Source organism: Rhipicephalus sanguineus, chromosome 6 (assembly GCF_013339695.2).
Source record: "Rhipicephalus sanguineus isolate Rsan-2018 chromosome 6, BIME_Rsan_1.4, whole genome shotgun sequence".
In the NCBI taxonomy this organism is placed as follows: domain Eukaryota; kingdom Metazoa; phylum Arthropoda; class Arachnida; order Ixodida; family Ixodidae; genus Rhipicephalus; species Rhipicephalus sanguineus.
In genome coordinates, this window is record NC_051181.1 from 16,172,750 (window position 1) to 16,199,656 (window position 26,907).

The following is a 26,907-nucleotide window of genomic DNA, read 5'->3' on the forward strand; positions in this document are numbered from 1 at the left end:
TTGTTCAACTCTGTAACTGACAGTGCTGCTTGTTTACATGTATACTGCTACATTCACGATTGCCAATAAACAATGTAAGCTTAGTTGCTTGGCGTGTTTTTTGCCAGTTGAGGCCTTTCGGTCACCTGGCGACGTAACGGAAATATTAGTAGTAACGATAGGCTGCCGCGCGCGCGAATACAACCCCCGGACAGGAGTGAATAAACGCCCAGAACCAGCGGGCGCGCACCTCGACCACCCGCACCCGCCAGCAGCGACATTTGTTTTCGTGGCCACTACAGGGAGCGACCGCCGCGCCGCCATCCGATAGCGCCTGAAACGCGCTTCTGGGCACTTTTTCTCCCTGAAGACGGCCGCTGGCCTAGGTACTGAGGAGGAGAACGCCCCTAGCTCCACTTGTCCCTAAACGCGCTTCGCGCCGGTGTTGCCGGTGTCAACTAACGTCAAGGTAAGTTCTTGCATTCCTTGTTCTGCGATGTTTTCTACGCGCGACGATGAAATTTCTCCACGCAGTACGCGTCTCTACTTAGAACTATTTTCAGCGTAACAGTTTTTGTATTTTCTTGTAGCCTGGGAACACCGTTCAATTGGTGCGACAGAAGCTTATGCAGCTTCCGTCTCACGCATTGTATGGAAACGGTTGAATACCGCTTGTAGTTACTTTCTTGCCCTAGAGTTGAACTAGTAAAAGGTTTGTGACACACACTTATGAGAACGAATGCAATAAGCTAGGTCTTCGCTTGTACATTAGTGTGCAAAAAAGCTTTTATTTGCGCAGGTGCCCATGCTGCGAGTGCAGTCGTAACGCTTTGACGTTGGATCCGAGCCCATGGAGAAAGTTGGAGCTGTAGAGCTGTATGTAAGTACACTTTGTGCGTGCATATTCTTCGTTTGACCATTGCGAAATGTCAGAAGTGGTGTACTAATCAGTGCACAAAAATTGATCTGCCAACGTTAAACAAAAAGCATTTAATAAAACTAAAAGGTAGTGTCTATATTGCCGGCTGCCGGTCAATTATATCGGTCGACGGGTTACCGGCAGTTCTTTCCTATTGGCCACCCGCGACCACGTGACCTCTGCGGGACGGCCCCTTTCGAGCTTTTGCTCGTGTGTCTGATCATACGCCATCGGCTGTCCGCACGTGTAGTCGGTAACGGCGCTCGGCGTGAACGTGGCACAACTAATGAGCCGTAGTGTCCCCACTTCACTACTCATGGGCTTTTTTTCATTAGCTTAATGGGCACAGCCACTGCTCTGCCAAGAAGCCAGACATGAAGTTCAAGGGGACACAGCTTTTGCATCGGTCTGGCTTTAATGAGGGCATCTTGCGCTGTGATTCAAAATTCTATTTTCAAGCCGTTGTTCGAAGCTTTACAGGAGGCTAACATATACAATAGGGCTCTCGTGGTTCAAAAACCGTGGGCAGGACTACCGCTCAAAGTAAAAGAAATCTAGGCCGAAGGTTTACAGGTTAGTATGATTGAAAATTGGCTGAGTTGGTAACAATTCATTGCTGGTAGAGGCAAAACAGTGCGAAATAACAGAGACCAAGGACGAGTAGACACGACACGAGTGCTGACTTTCAACTGAAAAGTTTATTGAAGAAACATCATAATATACTCTTACTGCGCATGCTCTTACAACGCAAGAAACTCATGACGACGTCATGGCATTGAAGTGGTGTTCGCAACCAAGAATAAAGTTGGTGATATCTGCACAGCAGTGCGGAAAACGGCCCAGTGGTGAAGGATTCATATTCCATTAAGCACACGAATGTTTTTGTGCCATTGGCATTGTGTACAGCATACCCTTCACGTGTGGAAGTGTTTACATTGGGCAATCGGGGCGACGCGTAAACTCACAACTGAGGGAGCATCAAAATTCCCCGAAAGGTAATGTTTGCTCGACGCACTTGGCAATGCACTGCCAAGATTGCGGGTACACCGCAGAATTTTCTAGAATGAGGATTCTTTTCCGCCACCACGACCAGTTGACACGCGAAATCTTCGAGGCCCGCAAAATACAGAAGGCAGGGCATAACTGTGTCATTCAGTCTTCAGTAGCCCTCCAGGAAAAGGAAATTTCCTTTTTAGATTCTTGTAATCGTTAACAGTGCTAAGGTTACTAGCAAGAGCGAGCCAAAGAGCCCGGATGAAAGCATGCCAGTTTCATTACCATCTGCTATTGCCATGTATTAGCATGGCTCTTATGACAAACACCGACATCTCAGAATATTTTCTGGCTGTTTTAGGTCAGCAGTTAATGTACAAGCTTCCTAAATTCTTCCATTGCATGCTATGTTCTATCATGAATTAGAGGCTCAAGACATCAAGTGCATCAACAGTTTCTTCCGTTGTTTGTTATTGAAAGCATGTTGTAGGGATGGGTACGTTTCTGTATGAGATAGATTTTGCACATACCGCAGATCCATATGTGCTCAAATACTGCAGAAAGTTTCAGTATTATCGTCACCATCTTTCAAAGTAGCATTTGGCGTTGTTAGTTGCCTAGTTTCTGAAGGAAGAAAAAAACTGGAAAGTGAGTTCCTGGACTCCAATCTCGAAGGTGATGCTTTACCTCCATGCAAATTCATCGACCTTCGAAAAAAAAAAGACAAATTCGCATAAGATCTGCATATTTTTGTTGGAATCCTTCGGTATTACTTTTCATGTTAACTAGTTTATTTGTGTAGGGAAACGCTGCTCAATTACCTTGTCTGGAATCGGTGCACTGAGTTTGTGTGCTATGCTTAATTTGGCAGTTGCAGGGTGGTAAGGCATAGCCTTTCAGATAGCAGACTTGTCTACCATCTTTCTGGTGCTCCTGCCACGGGCTGAAGCCAATTAAATCCTTGTGAAATGTTTGCCAAAGGTTCAACGGTGTGCACACTAGCATGTACCAACCGATCAGGACAGAAGATAGTCAACAAGTTTGGAGAAAATGTGCAAATTCTGCACGGTGCATTCACATTCCAGTGGACATTTCCTGGCTGGCGCATCCTCTTGCCAAAGTCCAACATCAGGGGAAAGTGCAGTGCTGCATGTCTGGAAAAAAGTTCATTGACTAAACACCAAGTGATGTCTGCCAAGGTGTCGAGCTTTCAAAGTGCAAAGAGAGAGTAAGCTTGCTCTAACAAACATAGCAGTGGTTATGATAATGATAATGTGCATTTGTAAGTACATACTGTCATAGTGCGCTCAGTACAAAACAGGTAACCAACTAAGGCATGCCGAGTTTTAAATAGCATAGGTGTATTATGTCCCGTACTGCCTCGCACAAGAAACGCCTGCTGGTGTGCCATACCCTTCTACCTATGAACTTGCAGCAGCTAGGGACCTATTAATTGCACTGTGGCACTGATAACGATGTAGACTTTCTAGAACAAATGGCTCGGCAGCTACAAAAGTGGGCTTGCTACGAAACATATAATGCAGGTGGCACTTTCATCGGTACTAAAGGTTTTGAAAACGCGCAAATGCTTCACAAGCTTGCCCTCGGATGCGTGAACATTTCTAAAGACACCGTGTGTTTCACTTATAAGGATTTGTGCAGGCGGTATAAATAACCATTGCGGCATTGCAGAAAGTGTCAAAAACATGCTTGGAAAATGTTCCGATTTGTCGTAATTTCTGAAACATAGGGTAAGCTGCTGCATGCATATGTTTCACTGACTTCATTGTGCGTTTTGCATGCAGGACGAAATTAGCATTCTGGTAATTCCATAACCAGGTCACAATTGTGAGACATACTGTTGTGGAGGAACTCTTTGATTTTGCCTACCCAGGATTCTATAAAACACCTAAATTTAATTGCACTGTGTGGGGCAATATCAACTGTTCAGTTGCACCTGCTTTTGGCTGTTACAAGTTTAGTGCTGTTTACCAATGTTTCGCTGCTGCGCTTATGTGTATTTTGTGGTTAAAATTGCTTTAATTTTAAAGGAGTACTGACACGATTTTGAGACATCACAAAAGGGACATTTTTGGTTTCCTTGGTATGCAGTGTCAACGATGTCCACACGCCGGAGTCGGAGAACACATATCAAATATTTTAATTTGACTTTGAAGTTTTCGTCGCTGAGCATCTGCAAGCCAGCCACAGTGCAATGGGCATTATCCTGAAGAGTCAAGACAGTTCCCCCGAGTTTGCAAGTTCTGCATCCTGCATGCAGCCTATATCGTAGAAATCACTGTCAGGGTCACTGGACGACAATTAACTTATCGTTGTTTATGTGCACCACGGGCAGATGATGGATTTGCCGCTAGTACGTCGCGAGTTTCTGTATCCCCGTGACATCACACTGCTATGAAACGTCACCGAGAAGCCGCCCCCTCGATATCGAAACCAAAAGTGTCTTTTTAAGGTAGCGATAAATAAAATATATACGATGCATTCCCAGGCACCACAATACTCGTTTTAGGTTTCTCCACGCCAGTATTTTTATTTAGAGCATCAATCCGAAAATTTTAAAATTCATGTCAGTACTCCTTTAACATATCTTTTTTCCTGTCTGTACTCATAAGTAACCTCAACTCACTTGGTAAGAATCTTTAGCACATAAGCGACACAAGGACGAAAAGGGAGGGACAACGTCTGCACTAACTTTCAACGAAATGGTTTATTGCGCACAAGGCACTAATGAACACAGTGGTGGTGCCCTAGCGCTTCACCAAGATGCCATGCAGAGAGATATGTCTTTTTCTGTTTTATTTTGACAAAATATATGGCACACTATAATCACTTCGCGAACTACTACACATTCAATACAGTCAATTCTTTATTTGAGAAGGATAGTCGCGGAGTGCTAACACAATTGGTACCACTTTTACATTTTTTGCAGCTTCTATTATCAGTCTCGTTAGTTCAACTCTATTACCTGATGAAACCTTTGTGTCCTGAAAGAAAGGTTCATACTCTCATGCCCTACACTGTGACGCCAGCCATCCGTTGTTGCATTTGTTCACAAGATTACAGTGCTCTCTTAACCTATCATTCATGCAGTCGCTCATTTCCTGACATACCACTTACCACATGAAAGAGGTATCTGATAAACGACAGCTTCTCAGCATGTCCTATGTCGTTTTGTGCAAGCGATTGTCTTCTTTGGTGCTTGACTACTAATTCTGCAAATCGATTTCAGCTTGCATTGAGCTGAAAAACTACTTGTACATTAGCACGTGATGCCATCCTTTCCATAACTGTAGTTGGATAGCGTAACAACTCAACAGGACACACAGCACATGGGAAAGGTTCACACACAACGCGTCGCACAAACAGAAGTGTAAGTCGTAAAAGGCTTAAATTAGGAAGTACTGCTCCATTGCTCTAGTTGGCTGTTCCAACAGTGATGTCGCTCAAAAAAGAATAGCTGATGTGCCATACTTGCACAAAATTTAGCGTTACATAATAAGGTTGGTGTCACATACAAATGTGCAAATAGTTTTCCAGCTCTATGAAAGCTGAAATCAATTTGCAGAATTTGCAGTCAAGCACGGAAGAAAACTGCTTGTAAGAAAACGATATAGGATGTGGTTTGCTGAATGTAGACAAGCTGTTGCTTATCAGATACCTCTTTTCTGCAGTAAGCAGTATGCTGGGCACACAAGCAGCTGCATGAATGATAGGTTAAGATAGCATTGTAATGTGTGAACCTTTCTTGCAGAACACAAACGCTTTGTCAACTAATAGAGCTGAACTAACAGATTTATAATACTATTAGCTGCAGGAATTGCAAAAATTGGGTACCAATAGTGTTAGCACTCTCTCCCTGACCTTGTCGGATAAAGAATCTGCTTTCTTGATTGTGCAATAGTTAGTTAGTTGATTAGTGTTACGTACGTCTTGTAAAAATGAAGCGGAAAAATACAAATCTCTGCATGGCTTCTTGGTGCAGTGTGAGGGTACCAACACTGTATAAATGTTTGCCTCGTGTGCAATAAACGATTTTGTTTAAAGTTAGCGCATGTGTTGTGTCTCTCCATTTTTCTCCTCGTGTTGCTTATATGCAAAAAATTCTTAGTATGTTGCCAACTAGGCTGAATTTTTCCCTAAACCTGTCACCCTGTGCTGCATCGTCTGTTGTCTTTTGACCAAACTATAGCCTCTTGTTTTTTTTTTGGTATGCAGGTGTATGTGCATGCTTGACTGAAACATTTTTTAAATTTAATATGCCTTTTGTGTGCAAGATGAAATTAGAATTCCAGATATTCCCAAAACCACAATATGATTGTCACACACAGTGCTGTGGAGGAGCTCGTTAATTTTGCCTACCCTAGATTCTTTAGCATATCTAGAGTTACTTCATTAAGTGAGATAAAATCAGCTGTTCAACCACCCCTGCTTTTGGCATTTACAAATGTTCGACAATTCGACAAAGTATTGCTGCTGCGCTTGTGCGTTTGCCAAGTCAGCCTTCCGATTTTTGTTGTGGTGATACATGCCTGCTCGATGGAGACAACTTGTACTTATTGTGCCTTTTTGCGTGCAGGTTTTTGGACAAAGTCATCAATTCCATTGCTCTTCCTATGCCAAGTGGCCAGGATAATGGTTGAAATTGCTACAATAAAGGTTATGATCAACAACATTTGTTGAAATTTTGCATTTACATTTCGAAGCGCAGTATAACGCATTCCATGCAACATTACTAATGAAAATGAGTCGACTTAAAATGCTTATGTTGTCTGGAGCGCAATGGATTAAGCGAGTGCCATGTCGGAATAAACAGGATTAACTAATTCTTTGGACAAAAGAACACCGATTTTGCTGATATGAAAAATTCTTGTACACGGGATGATGCTGGAGCTGTTTTGACAAGCGTACTAGTCGTCTTCGTGGCTGCAACTTTGAGACAAGTCTTGTCAAAATGTTGGCTCCAGTGACACCCTAGTCAAAGTGTTGTACCATGCCAGCATTTCACAATCAAAAGTTTTAGCTGTTCACTGTTAGCCTGTTACACCCCGGTGGCGCAAGCTGAGGCATTTATTTTATGTCTTTCTTTATGCCTCAACATAACTTCTATCAAAAGTGATAACTAAAGGGAAGTCTGCATAATATGGCATCGGATTAATTTCTGGAGCTTCTCTGCCAGCAAATTGAGCGCTCTTTCTGTCTACTCTGTCCTTTTTCCTATGTTCGCGCGCTGCAAAACCCTGCCAGTATGATAATCCAAAAATGGGATAAGTTCAGGGGAAGATGGAGGCTTGAAAAGGTGAAAAATTCTTGGACACGGAGTGTCGCTGGAGTCAGCGTTTCGACAAGCAGTCTTGTCTTCTTCAAGGGTAAAAATTGCTGCTGAATGAAAGAATTCGATGCAGAAACCACTATTCGACACCTTTATTTTAGCCAAATGGCGCATAAGTGTTTTAAAATACAGCAAAAATCCCCATATCTCCCGTGGAGCAAAGTTCTCTCGATTTCTTTTCATCGCAGTGAGTGGGTCGGCGGCCGTAAATGACAGGAGGCGCTCAAGGATAGCTTTCGGTTTCGGTTTTTGACTGCGCGAAGCGCCACCTGCTTCCTGCAACTGGTGTCATGGAGACTTCCTGTTTAACTTTTTGAAACTCCAAGCGATTGCAACCTTTCCTTGCACTGTTGTACTTGATATTGTGGAATATATATGCGCCTGTGTACGTTATGGTTATATTAGGCACCATCCGGGATGTCAAGCATCGAAATCTGATGTGCGACACTTGCGCTTTGCCACTAGAAGGTAAGCAAAACACCACTGCATGCTGCACGACGTTCCTGCTGTCTGCGTAGTGAAGCAAATAGACACTTTTAGTTGGGCGTACGTATCGAGCCCACGTACGCAGCACTGCCACGGGAGCAAACTGCGCATGTGCAGTACGTAACGCATCGATTCCAGAGATGCGCGCGTACGCCCGATAAAAAACGCGGCGTGCGTAAACGTGACCAGGCGAAGCGTACGCGGCGTGACGCTCTCGCGATATCTCGATTGATATAGGAACCAGATAGCAAAACGGCAGCGATAGCGTCGAACGCAGAGAGCAACAAAGCCGGCCCAAATCGAGTTTATTTTACTTTGAGCGACGATATTGCGCTGCTAGCGGAAATACAAACTAGCGATCCGTTTAGGCACCCGGGCTACTATGCGAGGGCGTTAAAAAGCACCCAAAAGCTGTTTCATTTCTAATAACATACGTCCAGTTGAACCAAACGTATCTCGGTACGGCAATACGGGGAACTAAAAGTATCATTGAGCGCTTCGCATGCAGCGTACGCAACGTATCGTGCCGCGTACGTCGGCTCGTTACGTACGCCCAACTAAAAGTGTCTAATATGTATCGTCTTTACGGCAACCGTTGTCCTTGCATCTTGGCAAGACGTAGGCGGGATCGACTCCTCCCATGTTTATCGTAGAAGAAAGTGAGCCGCGCCAATACGGACACTAGAGAACCAGACATCGTGTCTTCTCATGTGTCGGCTTTTGACGCTTTTCGTCCGATTAAAGACTGATTCCTACCTCTAGAAACTTTCTGTCGTTCTTTGTGTTTATATTCTGCCCTTTTCACCGGACTTTGAAACGAGGTCGCATTCGTTCGTCAACTGACGCAACGTGCAGAATGTTGCCTTTACCTTGTTCGCAAAAGAAGATAGTCAATACCACGCCATTGGAGGGGCCCGTGAAGGCATAAAATCCGTCAAAAAGAAATTGACATGCTTCTTGAAGTCTGAAAGGGCTAGGTTATTTTCTGCATCGCAAGAAGCCAGTCACGTGTTTGGCGCTACAGGGGACCCTCCACGGGCTGCTGCGGCTACTATCCCAGCCTTTAAATCCGTTCCACTCCTAGCGCGAGTGCGCCGATACAGCTGTGGCAGACTGTCTACGATGCTTATATTGAATGCTGCAAGCTGCGTACATTGAAATTGTTTTATTTTTACACGTACATAAAATACCATTCGTGCATGCAAACAAACAAGGCGTTAAGTAGGGCGGCATGGCTCATCTGTTTACATCACCACCACATTGGGAACCAATCGCACTGTTTGCATGAATGGCATTCCCCGCCAAGCGAAGGTGACTGAAGACATAGGTGTAAGTGCAGTATTCATATATTACACTATTTAAAGCCTACTAAGTGACATGGTTTAGACAACCTGTTACCTAAGGACCTACCAACATTGTGCATTTGTACAGAGCTGTCTATGCTTTCAGCGTGCCTTTAACTTGAGGCATTTAAAATTATTTCCTTATATTATTATCTACTCCATCTATCTTCTAGCTGCCCTTATCCGGGTGCTCTCATGGCCACTTCTGTAACTGGTATTGGGCGTAAGGCATACCACTGGAAGAGCAGACGCCACCTTTGGTGCAACATGCTAGGCAGGCTCATGTGGTCATAGTGGCTGCTTAGTCTGCTTTGGGAGCACCAGAGCGAGCTGAAAACAAAACTTTAGAATGCCACCTGCGCTGTAATTCTGAGTGACTGGGGAGGTTTTCCTGCTGTTGCTGTGCGCTCGACAACACTTGAAAGAAATCACTACATTATGTAGCCACTGTCTTTGGAGGAGTTTTGTATGGTAGGCCAGTGCTCAATGCAGGGCGTACGCTATGGAGCCTGCTGCCAGCTTTCACTTGTGTCTGCAGGGTAAGAAGGTGCATGAATCTGCGAATGCAGAACTTGGAAATTGTAAACAGCTATTGGCTAGTACTTCCGCAAGGAAGATTTCTGCTTTGACGTGGGGCTGCGATGTTCGGTGAGTAGCAGGAAGCACTCACCGAGACTCACCTGTGAACGCTGCCCAGCTAATGATGCTTTTCTTCCTCAAGGTGGCCCATACGTTTCTTACCTCCATATCGCCCCCAAAATTAGGTTGATGCACTCAAGCTAATTTCAATTAAGTTGACCTGTTCCAAATCTTGCCATAGACTTTTGCACATTAAAAATTTCTATTGCAGTCTCTACACCTTGTTTTTACCCTGCTTTGTAGCTGCAAGCTCGTTGCTGCAGTAACTTCTCAGTTTCTGCGATTCCTAGCCCATGCATGTCTTTGTCTGCCGGCGTTGTTTGGAGAACTAATCCAGCGAACGTTGCTATGTGATATTTGTTCACCTCCACGTTGCACAATACCACATGTTTTGCCTCGTAGACTGCTTCTGCTTCTAACAGCAGTTGCGTAGTCTGCCGTCTTAAGCTTTGGCGTATGAAAGCTCTGATGCTATAGTAGGGCGGCAGCTGCCATAGCCGTGGTCGTCCACGTGGTCCTCATTCTAGGACTACAACCAAGGTTGTTGGCCGTGCGTATTGTTTCGATATTTTTTCTCGTGACATCAGACTTGTACGCCTGATCGCTGTACGACTATGGCTACAATGACCAGATGTAGGCACTTGCTAGCGCCGCCTGGAATGCGCTCGGTGCAGGCTCAGTGTGCTTAGTGCAGTGAGCTCAGTGCAGGCCTCCTGTAGATATAATGGAAAGGGAGCAATAGGAATCATTTAAAAAAAGAAGGCTCTTGTTTGTTTTAGTGCCATCCAAAGAATGTTTCGAATTATGAAAAAGAAGCACCTGGAAATTGCTCACTGACGAGACTGATAACTGTAGATACGACACCACCTGATTAATAATAATTATAAGAAAAAAAAGGCTCTTCCCGACAGCACACACAAGTCACCATAGATGTGAATTTGCCTAAAGTTTAAATTATCTTTGAAAAGCCTTGACAACATCCACGCACTGACAGTTTATTGTGTATGCAGTTAAACAATATGCTGCGTACTTGCAATCGCCAACTTGATGCTTCATTCTTGTATCTGCCATTTAGTTAGTTTCAACATTAGCTTGAACAAAATGTCATATGTGGGTCACTTCTTGAGGGATTTGACAGCAGGACTCGAGAGATCTCCATAATGACTGAAATCTGGACCTTGATTCTGAAATATACAGTTTTTGTTCCATGGTTATTTCTCACCGCACTGCAACCTCACATGGGGGTGCCAAAGGAAAAAGTGCTTAAAACCAGTCGTGTCTCTGTAGCTCATAAACATGCTTATAGAGTCTTTTAGCAAGTTACGAAAATATAGTACGCAAATACGGTAAGGCTGTATGGTAGCGCTCCTCGTTTCCCGCTCGTTGTGCTTTTGCCGGTGAAGGCAACCCAACACCACAAAAGCTTTCTCAAAAGTTACTGTGCGGTTGTCACGCATCATTGTTGCCTGTCAGCCGCACAGTTTCCTGAACTGTCACCTGAACTGGGAGCGGCTTAAGCACAACGAGCAGGAAAGGAGGAGCGCTACCGTACTGCCTTACCGTATTTGTGTACCATATTTCAGTAGCTTGCTAAAAGACTGTTAAGAAAAAAAAGTGCGGGACAAAGACAGTCATTCGTGGGTATGCCACTACGAAAGGTCCAGCCCGCGTGTTTGAGACCCCTGGTCTATATCATCCCAGGAACATGGAAAATAGACACTGGAAGTTTTATAAGACATCTTGTGTGGGTTAGACAAGAGAAAGACATACCATTTATAGTTGGTGATTTTACTGTAGCAAATGTGCTGTAGACCACCATGCTGCAGCCACACCATGTAGATCGTGAATAAATGTTTTAATCAACGGTTGTCTAACAACAGTTGGCGTGGCAGTGTTGACTGTCCGTTTTATAATAATGTAATAAAATTTACATATGTACTCCTACGGCTCAGCAAGCTAGAGTTTAGCCAGTATTTTTGTATACAATTTGTGTACACACCATTTCTGCAATGCCTGCACGACTGGTGAGGTTTCAACTGACTAAAATGCTTTCTCATGATTTGTGAAGGTTATATATAGGGGTTGGTTATATTCCATGCATTTATCCATAACATCAACAGTGCTAATAAGGTCTATTGTTAAGTAGCCTGTATGAAATCCTGCTTACTCATTTGGTTGATTGGATTCTAAGGTGGTCCTAATTCTATTAGCTATTACTTTTGCAAATGCCTTGTTAGCAGTTATGAGTAAGCTGATCGGCTTCTAATTTTTCAATTTCTTGATGCCCCTTTTCATTCAAACATTTATTTTGCAAAGCATGATTACAACAAAAAGGGATATACAGAAAAGGGTTCCTCGGTTATGAGACCATACCATGACCCCCTGCACATGATTATTGGATACAAATTACAAATAGGTACACAAGTTAACTGTACCGAAAACAAAAAAAAATACATTAATACAAGACATTGATAAACAAAGCTTATAAGTACATAAAACTGTATAGTAATGTCATACATAATTAATTAGGGCAATGTTCACATTCTTCAAAGATTTCAGTACGCTCACAGCAAAAAGGCATTGCATATACAAACTGGCCAGTTTTTCAAGAACAGTGTGCCCCCGTCTTTAAATAGATCTGCTGTTACCTGGCGTGTTATCGCAGAGCAATGCTATTACTTTTTTTAATGCTTTTCCTCACCATAGCCATCTGGCACTGCTGAAAAATTCCTGGGCTGCATTTTTTGACAAGTGGCAGATGGCTGATGGCGGTAAAGGGCACAAGAAAACTAATAGCATCACTGTACAGCAACACCCCTGATCATAACCGGCTGCTTTGCCCCACTGCATTCCCTCTAAGGCTTTCTTTCCTTCATGTTAAAGCTGCTTTAGACACACAAAAAAAAGAGAAGACGCACACCACAAGAGAAGATGACTGGACGGGGCGCCACTTACAGCTGCTTTAATTCCCAGAAACCACACACACACATGTACCATCAATTCGCGCCTGCACAACAAACATCTATTTGAACATCAGGGGTAATACAATAACACACGCTCAATAAACTGTTTCTCAATCTTATATAAAACTACTTATGTATCACTAACACACAAACTTTCTTGCTTTCTTATGTAAAAAGCTTCCATTAATTCTCTTGCTTTTGTGTCTTTGCTCCTGGCAGAATTTTCTCTAGGGGTGTGTTTTTTGTGCATGAAGCGGTTTTAAGATGAACAGATGCCAATTCTTCTAACAAGAAGTTTTCGTTCCTTCACCTGCCATTGTTGGTGAGATTCGTCTAGACTACTACTGTTATTACTACCATTGTTGTCCTGGCTGATCTCTGTAGAAAATCATAGCTGCTTTGACAACCTTATACATATTGGTAGTGAAACTGCCTTGCCTTTCTCTTAGTGCATACATATGGTTTTTGCCTGTGCCCAATTTTCTCTTCACTGCTTTTAGGCTTCTTCTGTTCTTTAGAAAAGCATGTTCAATTCTCTCCATATTGCACCTTCTTATGTTGGCTACCTTACTCTTGTTTACTGTCTATTGGGTTGGAGGCTTTGGTGTTTCTTCAAGTGGCAGTAAACAACCTTGCGGTCCAAAATGTCTGATGGAGAGATGCGCACTTGTACGTTGTGAACATGTTGCTGCAAGAATTTTGCGAATAAGTGCTGTAATAAGGAAGGCTCTCTACGTGAAAGTGCCCGTTAAGCTTTGGACATTGCTATTGCAGATCGCATATATCGATGCAACGAGAATCCCAATATCTTCGTTGTTGTACATCTCTAAAATATCTTTGAACATAGCCATTTCCATCTTGAAGTGGTACATCCTTTGGTCATCTTGCTCTGTTGCTTCTGAAATGCCAATAACAGTTACAATGTGGAAAGCGAACTTTTGTTCTTTACTTGAAGACATCATTTAAAGTGCATATCCTGACTCACTTAAATTTGTATTGACCTAGCACATGTACTGAAACAAGTGCACAAGGTGCCCAAGAAGAAATAAGGACCCACAAGATTAGCAACATTTCAGTCTGTAATCAGAACAAGCATTCCAAGACATTCCCCAGGGCTGTGGAATAAAACCATGTTTAGAATAACAGAGAGCTGAGCTAGTTGGTAAGTATTCATTCTAAAGGACAGGGCGTGCAAAGACAGGGCGGCCACTATCGCGGAATGTTTGAAGAAGTCCGTTATGCTAAGTCCGAGCATGGTTGCAGAAAGCAATGAGAAAAAAACATGTCGTAGGTATTCCTTACATTCATTGCATGTCTCACAGGCTAAAGAAAGTGGGAAGTAGATACAGCGTTAATGTTGTCTTTACGGCTGCCAATTTTCTAGGTAAGATTTGTGCACTGTGCAGAGAAAGAATGAGCGAGTAATAGTAGACAAGATGCGGAATAACATTTGTTTCATAAAACATGCCAACAAATTCACTGATTGCTGAACAGGTGTGGTTTATAAGGTTCCCTTTAGCTACGGCTGCTTCTACATTGGACAGACGAGCCGCTGTGTCAATCAGAGATTATTGGAACATAAAATACTGTTAAGCGGAGGCTCACCTTCTAATCTATCTTTACATTGTCGAGAGTGTAAGTCCACGCCAAAATTCGATAAATACGCAGTTTTTTACAGGCATATGAATGAACAAACTCATCTAATAATCGAGGCATGGCATATCGATAATAGTGCGCATGCATGCGCACTATTAGCTCATGCGCATGCATGAGCTAACCGTCTATTAACTGCGCACTATTAGCTCATGCGCATGCATGAGCTAACTGTCTATTAACTTGCATAAAGAATAAATCAACTGCCTTAACAGTTACCTTTCACGTATACCCCCACACGTGCCGGATTGATAAGTTCGTCTATTGCATCAGCATGGGCAGATAAGTTCTCATGTCTTCTTTTTTTTCCGCCATTGTGTGCCTTTGCAGTTGATAGTTGGCGATTGTGGTGTCTTGACTTCTTTCTTGTGTCAAAACCATGTTGTGCATCAACCTAGGTAACAGCAGCATGCTAGAACACACAGTGTATGTTAAAGTGTTCCTGAAACACTTTTCCAAGTAATCATATAATAGCTTATCAGTTTATTGCCTCATGAATCTATTGCTGCAAAATTTTTTCAAACCAGTAAAGAATGGGAATGAGCGGAGTTACAGATGACACGGTACTAAAAAGAAGTTAGCCACCTCGAGGTGCAATGACAATAATGACATCTGTGCAGGCTAGATGAGTCTTTCAATGATGTACCAGTATAGGGCACAGGCTGTGATACAACCTAAGTGTCACTGCTGCAGGTAGTGGTACCACTGTGATTTGCTTGTTTCAGGATAAGTTGTATACTGCTGTAAAAGTGGCCAGCTTGTTTTACTGCTTTCATGTTAGCAAGCCTGAAAACATCACTGCAGATCATTGTGTACACTTACAAAGTACCACCCAAGCAGTAAAGATTGCATAGGACTGCCAGACACTCCACTCTGATTACTGGAGTAAATTGTTTCTTCTGGCAACAATCACGAAGAGGTAACCTAAGTTTGAAGACCTTTATCATACTAGTACATTTTCTAGTAACAGGTCGGTTTCGCCAAAAAAAAAGCTACTGTAAGGTGCATGAACACTGCAAAGTTTCGATACTGATAAAATTAACAAGCAAGAAAATCTTAGTCGAAGATCTATAGGATATAAAGCATGACCGCTCAAGATTGCCCTGTATACAAAGATTGTGATAACTGCCAGCCACATGTGCCCAAATGCACAGCCATCCAATAAAGTATTGCAACACTTATTTAAATATGCAGATGCCTCAGCTTAATGTGAAAATATAGCCATTTCCTGGGAAGGATACAGCTGTATATTTTATGCATGTTATAGTGCAGCCACACCATGCACATTTAGAATTCTGAAATGTAGAGTGTGTATACAACCATACAATGTATTGAATTGTACTGTATGCCCCCTCACCCTATGCCTCTTACGGGGCCTGTGAGGTATTCTCAAATAAATAAATAATCAGATGCCTTCTAAAGTTGAAAATCGCACACAGAAAAAGAAAGTAGTGGAAAGACAGATGTAGAATTTCAATAAATGTAATTTTTCACTTTTTTGTGTTTACAAATGTGGGCCGATTCTATGATTTTTTTTAATGTTGCATGAAGCTTTAAAGGATACTCTGCTCATGAAAAAGTTGTTATAAGAGGTCATGAACCACCCGTCAGGCTTGGTGAAAAAATGTAGTCTTGGTGTGAAAACATAGTCAACGAGAGTTGGAAAGTTGGTAGATCATTAGAAACAACTGGTTGCAGTGTGAACTTGACACAAAAACAAAAGGCACGAACAAGCACCGCATCTTCTTTTGTCCTTGTGTTGAGTTCGCGCTGCAAGCAGTTGTTTCTTTGCTCAGAAACCACATCCTGTGGAAAGCAGACACCACTATGAAAAGCTCAGCCAAGCCTTGCAGTCATGCGCAACAAGGAGAGATTAGAAGTGGAGCGTGAAGTTGCCATTTTCACAGGCACCCTCTTTTCACACAGGGGGCTGTGCTCACTCTCTTCGAAGCTGTCGGCACCTGCTGTTTGACATTGAACAACACATAGCAGGCCAATATCCCACATAAATAAAGAGCGGCATTTGGATAAGATGCGTTTCTTGCCACCAAGGTGCTGCCACACGCTGGCCCTGTGCTCTATAGTAGCCACACTCATGCACAGGAATAATGAGAACAGAGAGCAATCATGTTTCATCATGCATGCTCAAGCTCATGACGTGAATTCTTTCCTCTATGCCATCCCTCCATGTGTACCTTCAAGCAAGCTGAGAGAAGAGGGGAAGCACTGAAAGCGTGTGACAAATCCCTGTAACTCTATTCGTTCTTGACGAATTCAAGAAATTTTTGCGGCAATCGATTCGTGAGGCCCGATACTGAGGTCATTTGATGATTACTTGGAAAAGTGGTTGAGGAGCCCCTTAAAGAATTAAGCAGTGGAACACTGCAAATTGTAATGGTAACTGCCCGCTTTCTTACAACTGTGCAAGCTGCTTTACACCAGAATGATATGTGCTTTGAGCAAGTTTCTAAAGGAAGTGATATCAACCATTGCAGTCAGTGTTCTTTGAAATCTGTTGCATCTAAAGGTAAACCATAGCGATTAAAGTGTTTATGTGTGCACACTATTCACAGTTTTAATCACAGTTGTACGTGGGCTGTTTGAACCAGGTGGCGTCTTTGCTAGGACAAAACCAAGGGCAACGACAGCTGTAATAATAGTGCAGCTGGTCTACCAGAAATACAGCAACTGGGTGCTTGTGCCAGTGAAAATTTTGCAGGCAGTCAGATTCTAACGCGACAATATCTATCTGGCAATGCAGAATTTACAGCACCACTCCACAGAGCTTGTAATGCAGAGAAGTGGCCATTTCCAGCTTAATTTTCTGCTTTGCCTTGGCTGATGCAGCAAATTATTTTAGCATTCTACACAAACCAGACAAATGGGACATTTGTCAGCAGCGCCCAAGGTCACAGGGAATACCTAAACTTCAATGTGCACTGTCCTATGTGTTGTCTTGCCTATACAAATTGATGGTAGGACTGCATTACACCAAACGTGCTGCAATTGTTATGTCTGTGCCCCGTGCTGCGAAGAAGCACAGGGCTGTGCAGAAGCACACTTGCAGCGAAGTGAGGTACGTAATAAAAATGGTACAATTAGCGCTAGTCACTTGCACTGAGAACCATGTAATGTATTGGACAGATGGTAGCGTCGACCATCTACACGTGAAGTGTATCATGACATATCAAATGGCAGAGAACGACACGGACATGTAGTACAAAACAGTAACTCTATTACATTGAAGCCTCCCTCCAGCAAAATAGCTGCACCGATCAGAAGCTGCAGTAACAGTAACATAATTGCACCAAATCAAGTTTCGGGACTGAGGCCGTAGCGTCACGTAAATAATGAATTGTTGAATGCAATTCCACCTCGACTACAACCGAGCTCGAGCTAAGCACTTGTACTGTGGTGTAATCATATAGGCTGTTGCTAGGGTTACGTCCAGACGTAACTGTAGTCATCGCTATCGTTACGTCCAGACTAAAGTCCCTAGATTTTTCCCTGTTGAAGAGCAGGGAAAATCTAGGGACTCTAGTCATGTGGCTTTCCACAAACGTGAGTACATTATTTTCCTGTTGCTCAGTGAAGGCCCTCTGCGCCCTTCGGGCGCGGCAACCTAATCGTGGCTTCGCCCTCGCTTCGCGAGTGCGGCCATTTCGCTAACGCTCAATGGCCGGTTGGCAGGATCACGGTCACGCGCTATTGGCCGCTGTCGCGGCCACGCGCTGTTTAGCCCGCGCAGCCTGCCCCTTCGGGGCAGGCGGAGGCGTACGTAACCCAAGAGCTAACGCTCAATGGCCGGTTGGCAGGATCACGGTCACGCGCTACTGGCCGCTGTCGCGGCCACGCGCTGTTTAGCCCGCGCAGCCTGCCCCTTCGGGGCAGGCGGAGGCGTACGTAACCCAAGAGCCGCGTCGCGCTTCTCTGGCAACAGACTTCAGCAACACCTGAGACAAAAAAAAAAAGTTGCAGCAGCAGCGAGGTTCGAACCAACGTCCTCGCAGTTCCGAGCACGACACGCTAGCCGCTGCGCCACTGAGGCCAATCGGTTCGGTAGGTCTAACGGGCTGTATTTGTATTGCCACGCTGGACGTAACTTTTAAGACTCGTTATTCTTACGTCCAGACGTAACTGCAACGGCTCGTACCGTTACGTCTAGACGTAACGCTAGACACTCCCAATCACATACTCTGACTGGCCGACGCTCACACAGGGTGCAAATTCACACAGGTAGAGTTCGAAGGCGAACTGCACACAAACACAGCACACCAGGCAGAGGGCCTGGCCCGTTTAACTCATTTGCTCCGTCGCGCGGTAGAAAACACCGCAGGACAGCGAATGCAAAAACTTACTTTGGCGTGGGTTGACACCGGCGTGAAGCGCGCATGGCCTATGGCTGCCGATCAAGCTAGGGAGGACAAGTGGAGCTAGGGGCGTTCTTCTCCTCAGTACCTAGGCCAGTGGCCGTCTTTAGGGAGAAAAGTGCCTAAAACGGGCGTTTCAGGCTCTACCGAATGGCGGCGCTGCGGTCGCTCCCTGTAGCGGCCACGAAAACAAATGTCGCCCCTGGCTAGAGTGACCTAGAATAGGGGGAGTGTCCAAAGCGCCGGCTCCCGCGTGGGCCTTTTGCCGTGAACTCCCGCGCCGCGCCGCTGCTGCGCCGGACCCGTGGGCTTTTCGCGCTCGGGAAGCGCGCGGAAAGCCAGGGGCGTCTGCTACGCGCTGTAGTTTTTTGCGCCGCGGTTCCACACAGGGCACTTGAAGTCTACTTAACTTTTATAATGCGGTGCGGAATGGAGCTTATCCATCTTTAAGCGTTGTGTTAGTGCTGGGGCAACAACAGAATGCAAAAAATCATGTGTCAAGCGGCATCAGCGTGGTCTAGTTCCGGTCACAAAGTTCGAGAACGTTGGTGAGTGCGTAAAAACGCGCAAAACGGACACGCACAAGCAAAGACCGAAAAAAAAAACCTTATTCGCACGAGTAATCGGGCAATAGCATCACGCATGCACAAATTAAGGGTAATAAAAAAAAGTAAATTGCACGCGCAGTCAGCTGAAATACTTGCGCGCAGTGCCCGCTTCACACTACGAGCTTTTTACTCATGGTCGCCACTGGTTTGCCAGCTATATGCACGCCGCTTTAATCGACAATTCATTAGCCTCCACTAGCTCTTCATTATGAACGGAGCACACCGGGAAGACGCAAGGGAAACAAAAAAAGAAAAAAAAAGAGTAGAGACGGCTATACGACCGCAATGCTGTTCGCTTATTTTTGCCTCTGAGGTAGCGTACAACAAGGCTCACCGTGCGCAAACATTTGAAAGAAAAGCAATGCCAGGTAAACTAACCTTATTCCACAAGTTTTGCATAAAAGGCGTAATATAGGAAATGCTTTACAAATATCCAGATATCATGAAACAAAGTTACAAATGCCCCGATTCCCCCATTCTTGCTGTAGAAGCTGCCTGAACCGAAAATACGGTAAGAAATTCACAAATAGAAGTGCACGTAATATCTCAACCACTTCAGAAAATAGTTCAAATGCTGAGATCCTATGTACCTAGCCTGAAAAAATGCAACACTCGCATATATATATATACATATATATATATATATATATATATATATATATATATATATATATATATATATATATATATATATATATATATATATATAGCTTCAAACCTTCACCATACGAATTGAAAACAGTTTCAAACAACTTATTCTCAACTTTAGATGTTTTCACGGTTCTCGGAGGTTAGCGTTCGCCCAGTTCAGAGACTTTACAAAAAGATGTGGACGAGTGGTTACATAATATACAATTGTTTCCGCGGCAGTTGAATGCGCGCCAACAGGGCACCCGACCACGATTTCCTGCTTTTTCCTGATGACCTCAATATAGCGTCCACCACAATTTCGTGCTGAAGCTCCGGAGTACTTAACTAGCGAGTCTGCTCATCTCTTGAATAAATAAAGAGATGACCAGACGGGTAAAGCAAGCTTCTTTTGTCCCGCAGACGCGTGCAATCAGCTGCTCTGAACTGAGAATCACGTTTGTTTTCGGGCGATCGCTCGTAACATGAAGTGAGGCATGCACGATCTTGCACTGTTATCGTTTCATTTTCTTTGGTTTGTCTTTTTTTAAGGCTAAAGCCTTAGATGCCTCATCACACACGAAAATTGACCGTCGGCGTCCCGCGTAGCCAACACTAGTGATGCGCAAAATCATCACGCAATGAGGTCGAGAGAACATGTGACGCCACTATGACGTCATTCAACGTGACGTCATATGATGACGCCATCGCATGACATGGTCGCTTTGCATTGTTGCCTCCGTGATCGAGGGCCGATCACGGAGGCAATGTAAAAGCAGGTGAGGTGCAGAAAGCTTGCAATGCCTTCGATCCTGTCGGCAGTCCGAAACCACGTTATGTGCAGAAAGCTTTCGAAGAGGGGCGAGGGAGGTTCAGTGCATCGACTGACGAAAAAGATGGCTTTCGTTTTCGAGTCATCTCAGGCGAATGCATAAGGAACCACGTTTTTTTTTTTTCATGTAATTCTTTCGCATACATTTTACCTATGCGGTGAGTTCTTCAAAATGTATGGCTAACATGTTGACATCGATATTGGTGACCACCACGTTTTTTTATAACCTGACGGAAGCAAATCGTCAGACCACACATCGTCAGAATTATTTCTGGCTACAGAAAGCGGGTTAGCGCGCCACACACCATATTATTATTGTTAGTCTTTACACAAATGGCAAGCATGTCAAGTTAGTGATGCGATGGCCTATCGGTCGTGTTGGGCATACGTACATTCGTGCCCCTCCGTGCAAATTTTAGTGTATACCACTTGAACGAGACGCGTGTAATTTTTTACTTTTGGTACCGCGGCCACGCCGACTGACACATTCGGCTTCGCATGAAATGGCTTGGAACAGCAGAGCGCAGGAGGCAGCCTTGTAAAACAAATCGAATGCACGAAATAAAGGTAGTATATGAAGGGTGCAAACTCGTTAGCATGCATGAGCTAGTTACTATGTGCCACGTTCTGCTGGTTATCTCCAGTTTATTCTCTCCTGCAAGTTTACGTTCGTCATTCCACACGAAAGTAAGTTAAGCGCCTTTTCTCACGATGAAGTGCGTGCAGGATGCGTTCATCAAACAGCCGCGGAAGTGTGGACCAATGCGGTGAGAAACCAGCTGAAAGGATATATACAAATCCCCGTTTCACAACATACAAAATAACAAACGCGTTCTCTGTGTGATGAGTCGCTGCAGTATTATGTTGCAGTGACGCAGTATTAAATATTGCCCAAATTTCCGCAATTTTAGCTAATAGTGGCCAAAATATCACGCGCGTAGCAGACGCTCGCCGCTTTGACGCGGCTTCCGCCGCGGGGAAAGCCCACGGGTCCGGCACGGCAGCGCCGCGGCGCGGGAGTTCACCGCAAAAGGCCCTCGCTCCTCCCATGTATTCGCGCGGCGCTTTGGACACTCCCCCTATTCTAGGTCACTCTACCCTGGCTAGGGTGTTCTAGCCACCCTACCCTGGCTATAGTAGCGTAGCAATAGTAGCGATAGTAGCCTGGCTCGCGACCTATTTGGATCGACCTTGCGTGTACCCGTGTACGGTGTACTTCCCATCATAACAAGGGAAGGGCGACAGTGTGCAAGGGTGGGCGAGCGTTCGCGTATGCGGGCAGGTGTTGCTGCTCAGTAGTCGTCTAGTCTCGTATTTCCTTCGCGGTAGCGAGCACAGGGTCACAGTGGGTCGACGAGGCACGGTGCCAATCGTAATGCCGCAGAATACGACCGTCCAGGCGGGGCTTGGGGCGCTCGCGAGTTGACGGCTGGCCTCGGTCGCGTTCGTACGCAGTACCACCGTGGCATGGCAAATGGTCGGCCGTGCTGCGTTCACTACGCAAATCACACACTCCGGGAAGGAGCAGCATGAGTGGCGGCAACACGCTTCGGCGGACGGCGGGCGAGGACGCGGGCGTCGAGTGGCTCTACGAGGTGCTTAGTGAGGTGCAGCTGGAACAGTTCTTCATGAAGATCCGGGACGAGCTGCAGGTGACGCGGCCGCGCCACTTCGACTTCGTCCAGACCGAGGACCTGGAGAAGATAGGCATGGGCAAGCCCGCGGCGCGTCGTCTGCTCGACACGGTCAAGAAGCACCGCGCCTCCCAGTGGAAGCGAAACCTGCTCAGCCGCCTGCTGCCCGTCAAGGCCCGTCAGCAACCGCAGCCGTCGGTGGTGATTGGGTCGTCTCCGACGGGCGACCTCAGCACCCTAACGTGCCTGATCAACGAGAAGGACGTGACGCTGGCGAGCAAGCTGGGCGACGGCTCGTTCGGCGTCGTGGTTCGCGGCGAGTGGGACGCCCCGGACGGTCGCACCATCCCGGTGGCCGTGAAGATACTCAAGGAAGACGCCCTGTCGCAGCCGGGCGCCTTCGAGGACTTCATGAAGGAGGTGAACGCCATGCAGCAGCTGCGCCACCCCAACCTCGTCCAGCTGTTCGGCGTGGTGCTCAGCGCCCCGCTCATGATGGTCACCGAGCTGGCGCCACTCGGCTCCCTGCGCGACTACCTGCGCAAGCAGTGCCGCCGGCTGCCGGTCTCCCGCCTGGTCGAGTACGCGCTGCAGGTAGCCAACGGCATGGCCTTCCTCGAGTCGCGCCACTTCATCCACCGGGACCTGGCGGCGCGAAACGTGCTCCTGGCGGCCGCCGACGCACTCAAGATCGGCGACTTCGGCCTCATGCGCGCCCTGCCCACGCACGAGGACTGCTACGTCATGGCCGAGCAGAAGAAGGTATAGACCTCGAGAGCTGGTATGGTGGCGCTACTGCTCTCGCCCTCTATCGGGCTAGCGGCGCACTGTTAGGATTGTCGCCTACGGGCCCGTCTGCATGTTTCAAGGCGGCGGCTACGGTTGCGGCGGCCGCTGTTCTCCAAGAACGGCCACCGTAGTTCTTTTTTTTTTCTGTCTGCGTGTGTAAATACGCTGTGCTAACTTATGTTTACTTATGTTTTTCTTCCCGTCGGAAAAACCTCTCAAACTACAGCCGTTTAAAGCTGTAGCCGAAAAACCAGCATGCAGAGACTCTTGTTAACGTAAGCATTCAACAAAACTTTGTCCCCTTTTTGCCTCTAGCCATTCGAGGAAGAGAGACCCCTCTCAGTCCTTCTTTTCGCTGAAAACCGAACTGCGAGCCCTACCAACAAAAAAAAAAAAAAAGAAAAGAAAAGAGAGCCGACAAAACCCAGCTGCTTGCGCCGGAAACAAGTTCTTTTCTGTTCCTTGGACACCACGCGGGGAACAGTAGATTACCTCCATCTCCCCCCCCCACACACACACACACACAAACATGCTCACAATGCACACACACACAGGCGAGCGTGCACGCACACTTTACAGGCAGTGAGACTGCAAGCGCCCATCAGTTCGTCACTGGTTGTCGTCTGCTAGGAAAGCGCATCGCCAGCCATGGCCGCGCGTGAACGTGAGGACAAGAAGCGACGATCGTGTGTTGTTCTGCGGTTTCCGTAGGATTGAAATTGCAGTAACGTGTGTTTCAAAAGGACTTCTTGGTCGCTTGGTACGAAGTTGCATGCGAGTGGTCAGTGTGTGGTCTGAAAGAATTGATGTGCGCGATGGAATCTTCCGACATTATTGGGAAATGTAGAGTGCAATCGAAAACCGTGGACTACGACGTACGAGTGGAGGTGAGCTTTTGATTTTTCAGTGCTCTACGTGTGCTGAGCCATACCGAACTGTTTTCGTTCCCAACGAAGAGGACGCGGCAAATTTGGGTCCGATTCCGCACCGGCTACCCCTGTTCGCCGCTCTGGCTGGCAAGAAATCGCGCGTAAGAGCAGAAGACGCAGACGCCACATTGCCCCTCTAGGTGGCCGTTAGCCTGCTGTCTTCCTATTTCTTAGTGACCTTGTAAGCTTGTGTATACATTTAAAATACATAATAAAAGGCGAAAAAAAAAAACGCACGAGAGTGGGGACACTTATGGACGGAATTCGAGGCATTGCTTACGCAGCCCCGCACAGCTTCGGTAGAGTTGTCTTTCATTTTCGTCCGACTTCTGAGGTAACCCGTATAATTTTAAAGCTAGTTGCTTCCGAACGGTGTTCCTACAGCTGTTGTGCCAGCCATGCACGCAGAAGTACGAAAAAGTACCTGCGAAAGACTACTGCGCCGTTTTTACGTCCTTTCGGCGAGGAGCCCTGCGTTTCTACCGTGACTGTGTGCCCGGGAGCAACAAACGACACTCGCAACTTTTCCGCCGCGGGCGTCTGGTGGCGCTGCCTGTTCGGTTCAAAGCTGCAGAGTGCTAGACCTATACCGCCTCTCTTCTCTGTTGCGTAGCCTCCGTCAATACAAGACCTGCACTGTCAGGGTGCAAGCGAATCATTTATTGAAAGTTGGGACAACTCAGCGTGAATCCGATCAGAGTAGATCGCCGCACAGCGAGCATTACCACCTTTCTACTTGTGAAATGCAGTACAGGCTGACCATAATTTATTTTCAACTTCTAGCGAGAACAAATTTGCTCTTGCAATATTTTGTCATCTCTCTTTGAAACAGGGAAATACGAGTTCAAATTTTTTGTTCGTAAACAAAAAAAATGCGTCACTGTAATATGCTGCGACACGTGTGAAACAAAGTTATTACTAGCATAATAATTGGGCTACTCAAAGAATAGTTCCCACAGTGTGTTCAACTGGTCTGGGTGCCTGCCGCTCACATTGAGCTTAACGGAAGATTGGCATGCACAGTTGGCGCCAGAAGCATTCATCACTGCCGTGAAACGCACAGCTAGCTGACTTTTTTGTAAGCTTCGAGTGTTTGCAGCTAACATGTTCTCAAATGTGTGCCCAGGTGCAGCTGAACTCAAGACGCTTCCGATCAATAACAATAATGTGGGTCATTTTTGAAGATGTATTCCTTTCGAGACGTGGGATAATATCCCACAGTGTGGTACGAGTGGTCACCTTATGCACAACAAACACCCATCTTCTCTGCGTTGTATTATATCTCCACTACCTCCCTGCACTATCTTGGCGTTTGGAAGCACAGCCACATTCCTTAGAATGCAAAGACCAGCTGGCCTTTTGAGGAAGCCCTGTGTTTTGTCAGATGAACAATCATGGACACTTGGCCAATGCAGCGCTTGCTTCACGAGAAGGTTATAACTTTGTCACGGTGCTTTACGATGCACCAACTGGTGTGTGATGCAGAAATGCCTATCCACCTTTCAATCAGGAATTCCAAACAACTTGAGGATACTGTGCCTGCTTTAGCTCTGCTGTCCTCCATCAAATGCGGGCAAGACACAACATAGACAACTTGGGAGTGTCCAGAGTGAAAGTTGTGGTTTTGTTGAATGTGGTGCATACACCTGTAACCCAACCTGGTTACTTGGACAGAGCCATCCTTAGGCAATCCACTTAGGTAATGTTCAGCCCATAGAGTTTCCTACAATACTTACTAGAGGGAACTCTGGCGCTAGTGTCTACGGGAGCTGCAATGCATCGCGCTTCAGCCAGCATGGGAATCATGGGTAGTACACGGATTTGTCTAGACTTCGTTCTTTTGGCTCCGTTTGGCTCCGCGTTGCCTGCATCCGCTTTGTCGCAAAACGAAGTTCAGCAAAAATCAGCAGTTTCACTTCATCACTTTAACTTCTTTAGGCTCACCGATTCAAATCTGGTCACGAAGTTCACAACGATCCATTCTTTTATCCGAAAGAAAACCAAAACATAGCAATAAACAAAGCCACAAGTGCGTTCGAAGCCCACAAGCACGAAGACTAGGCAAATCCGTGTACTACCCATCATTCCCATGGTGGCTGAACGATCGCAGCGCCAGAGTTCCCTCTAGGTCATTTTAGGAAACTCTATGGTTCAGCCCGTCTCCTTGAATAGGTCAGCTCAGACCCGTTAAATTAAAGGGGTACTGACACCTTTTTTCGAAGGCGAATTTACTCCGCCATACAAATCTCCTGTATGCAGAGACGGCTCTGAGCAAGTGTGAAGCTTGTTCCATCACTGTTCATGGCGCTCTTTGGCCAAGCATGGCCCTTGTGCCATTAAACTCCACATATCATCAAGTGTGAAGCTTGGCAAATGCTGATGATAATTTAATATTAAGGTCAATTTTTCCATGGCGCGCCTGCCGACATCGAGCTAGCGTCAGGCTACAGTACCAATTCTGGTGACTTCATGCAGCAATCTGGCTAGTTGCGATGACGTTACATACCAAAACTTCCAAGATGGCCATTTGTGCGTCACTAAAACATTCAAAATGGCCGCTTTTGCGTCACCAACGGAGCCATGGTGCGGAGCGGGCCGTGGAAACATCACTGTAGATTGTGCGAGCACGTGACGAGAAGATCGTACCGTGTTGTGACGTCAGGGTACAGTGTGAACCGAAACTAGCTTTTAAAAACATACTGTAATTACTTTTTCAAGGCGGACTCACGCTTAGCACTACCTTTTCTAGGCTCTTGAGGGCTTGACCTTTCATTTGATGCAAAAAAAACAAGA

General features: G+C 45.7%; 1 protein-coding gene and 1 long non-coding RNA gene across 2 annotated transcripts in view; both read left to right on the forward strand.

Annotated features, from left to right (window-relative positions):
- The first annotated feature begins 457 nt into the window (after positions 1-457).
- On the forward strand, positions 458-6,778 carry LOC119397772 (uncharacterized). The gene is made up of 3 exons (XR_005184576.2): positions 458-691; positions 779-859; positions 6,489-6,778. It is a non-coding gene; the product is annotated as an uncharacterized LOC119397772 (long non-coding RNA).
- Positions 6,779-21,865: 15,087 nt separating this feature from the next.
- The window catches only part of LOC119395612 (activated CDC42 kinase 1), a 97,458-nt gene continuing 92,416 nt past the window's right edge, over positions 21,866-26,907 (forward strand). The window contains exon 1 of the mRNA XM_037662595.2: positions 21,866-23,158. Within this exon, the coding sequence (XP_037518523.1) occupies positions 22,292-23,158 (867 nt within the window). The 5' untranslated portion in view covers positions 21,866-22,291. The remainder of the gene's footprint in view (positions 23,159-26,907) is intronic.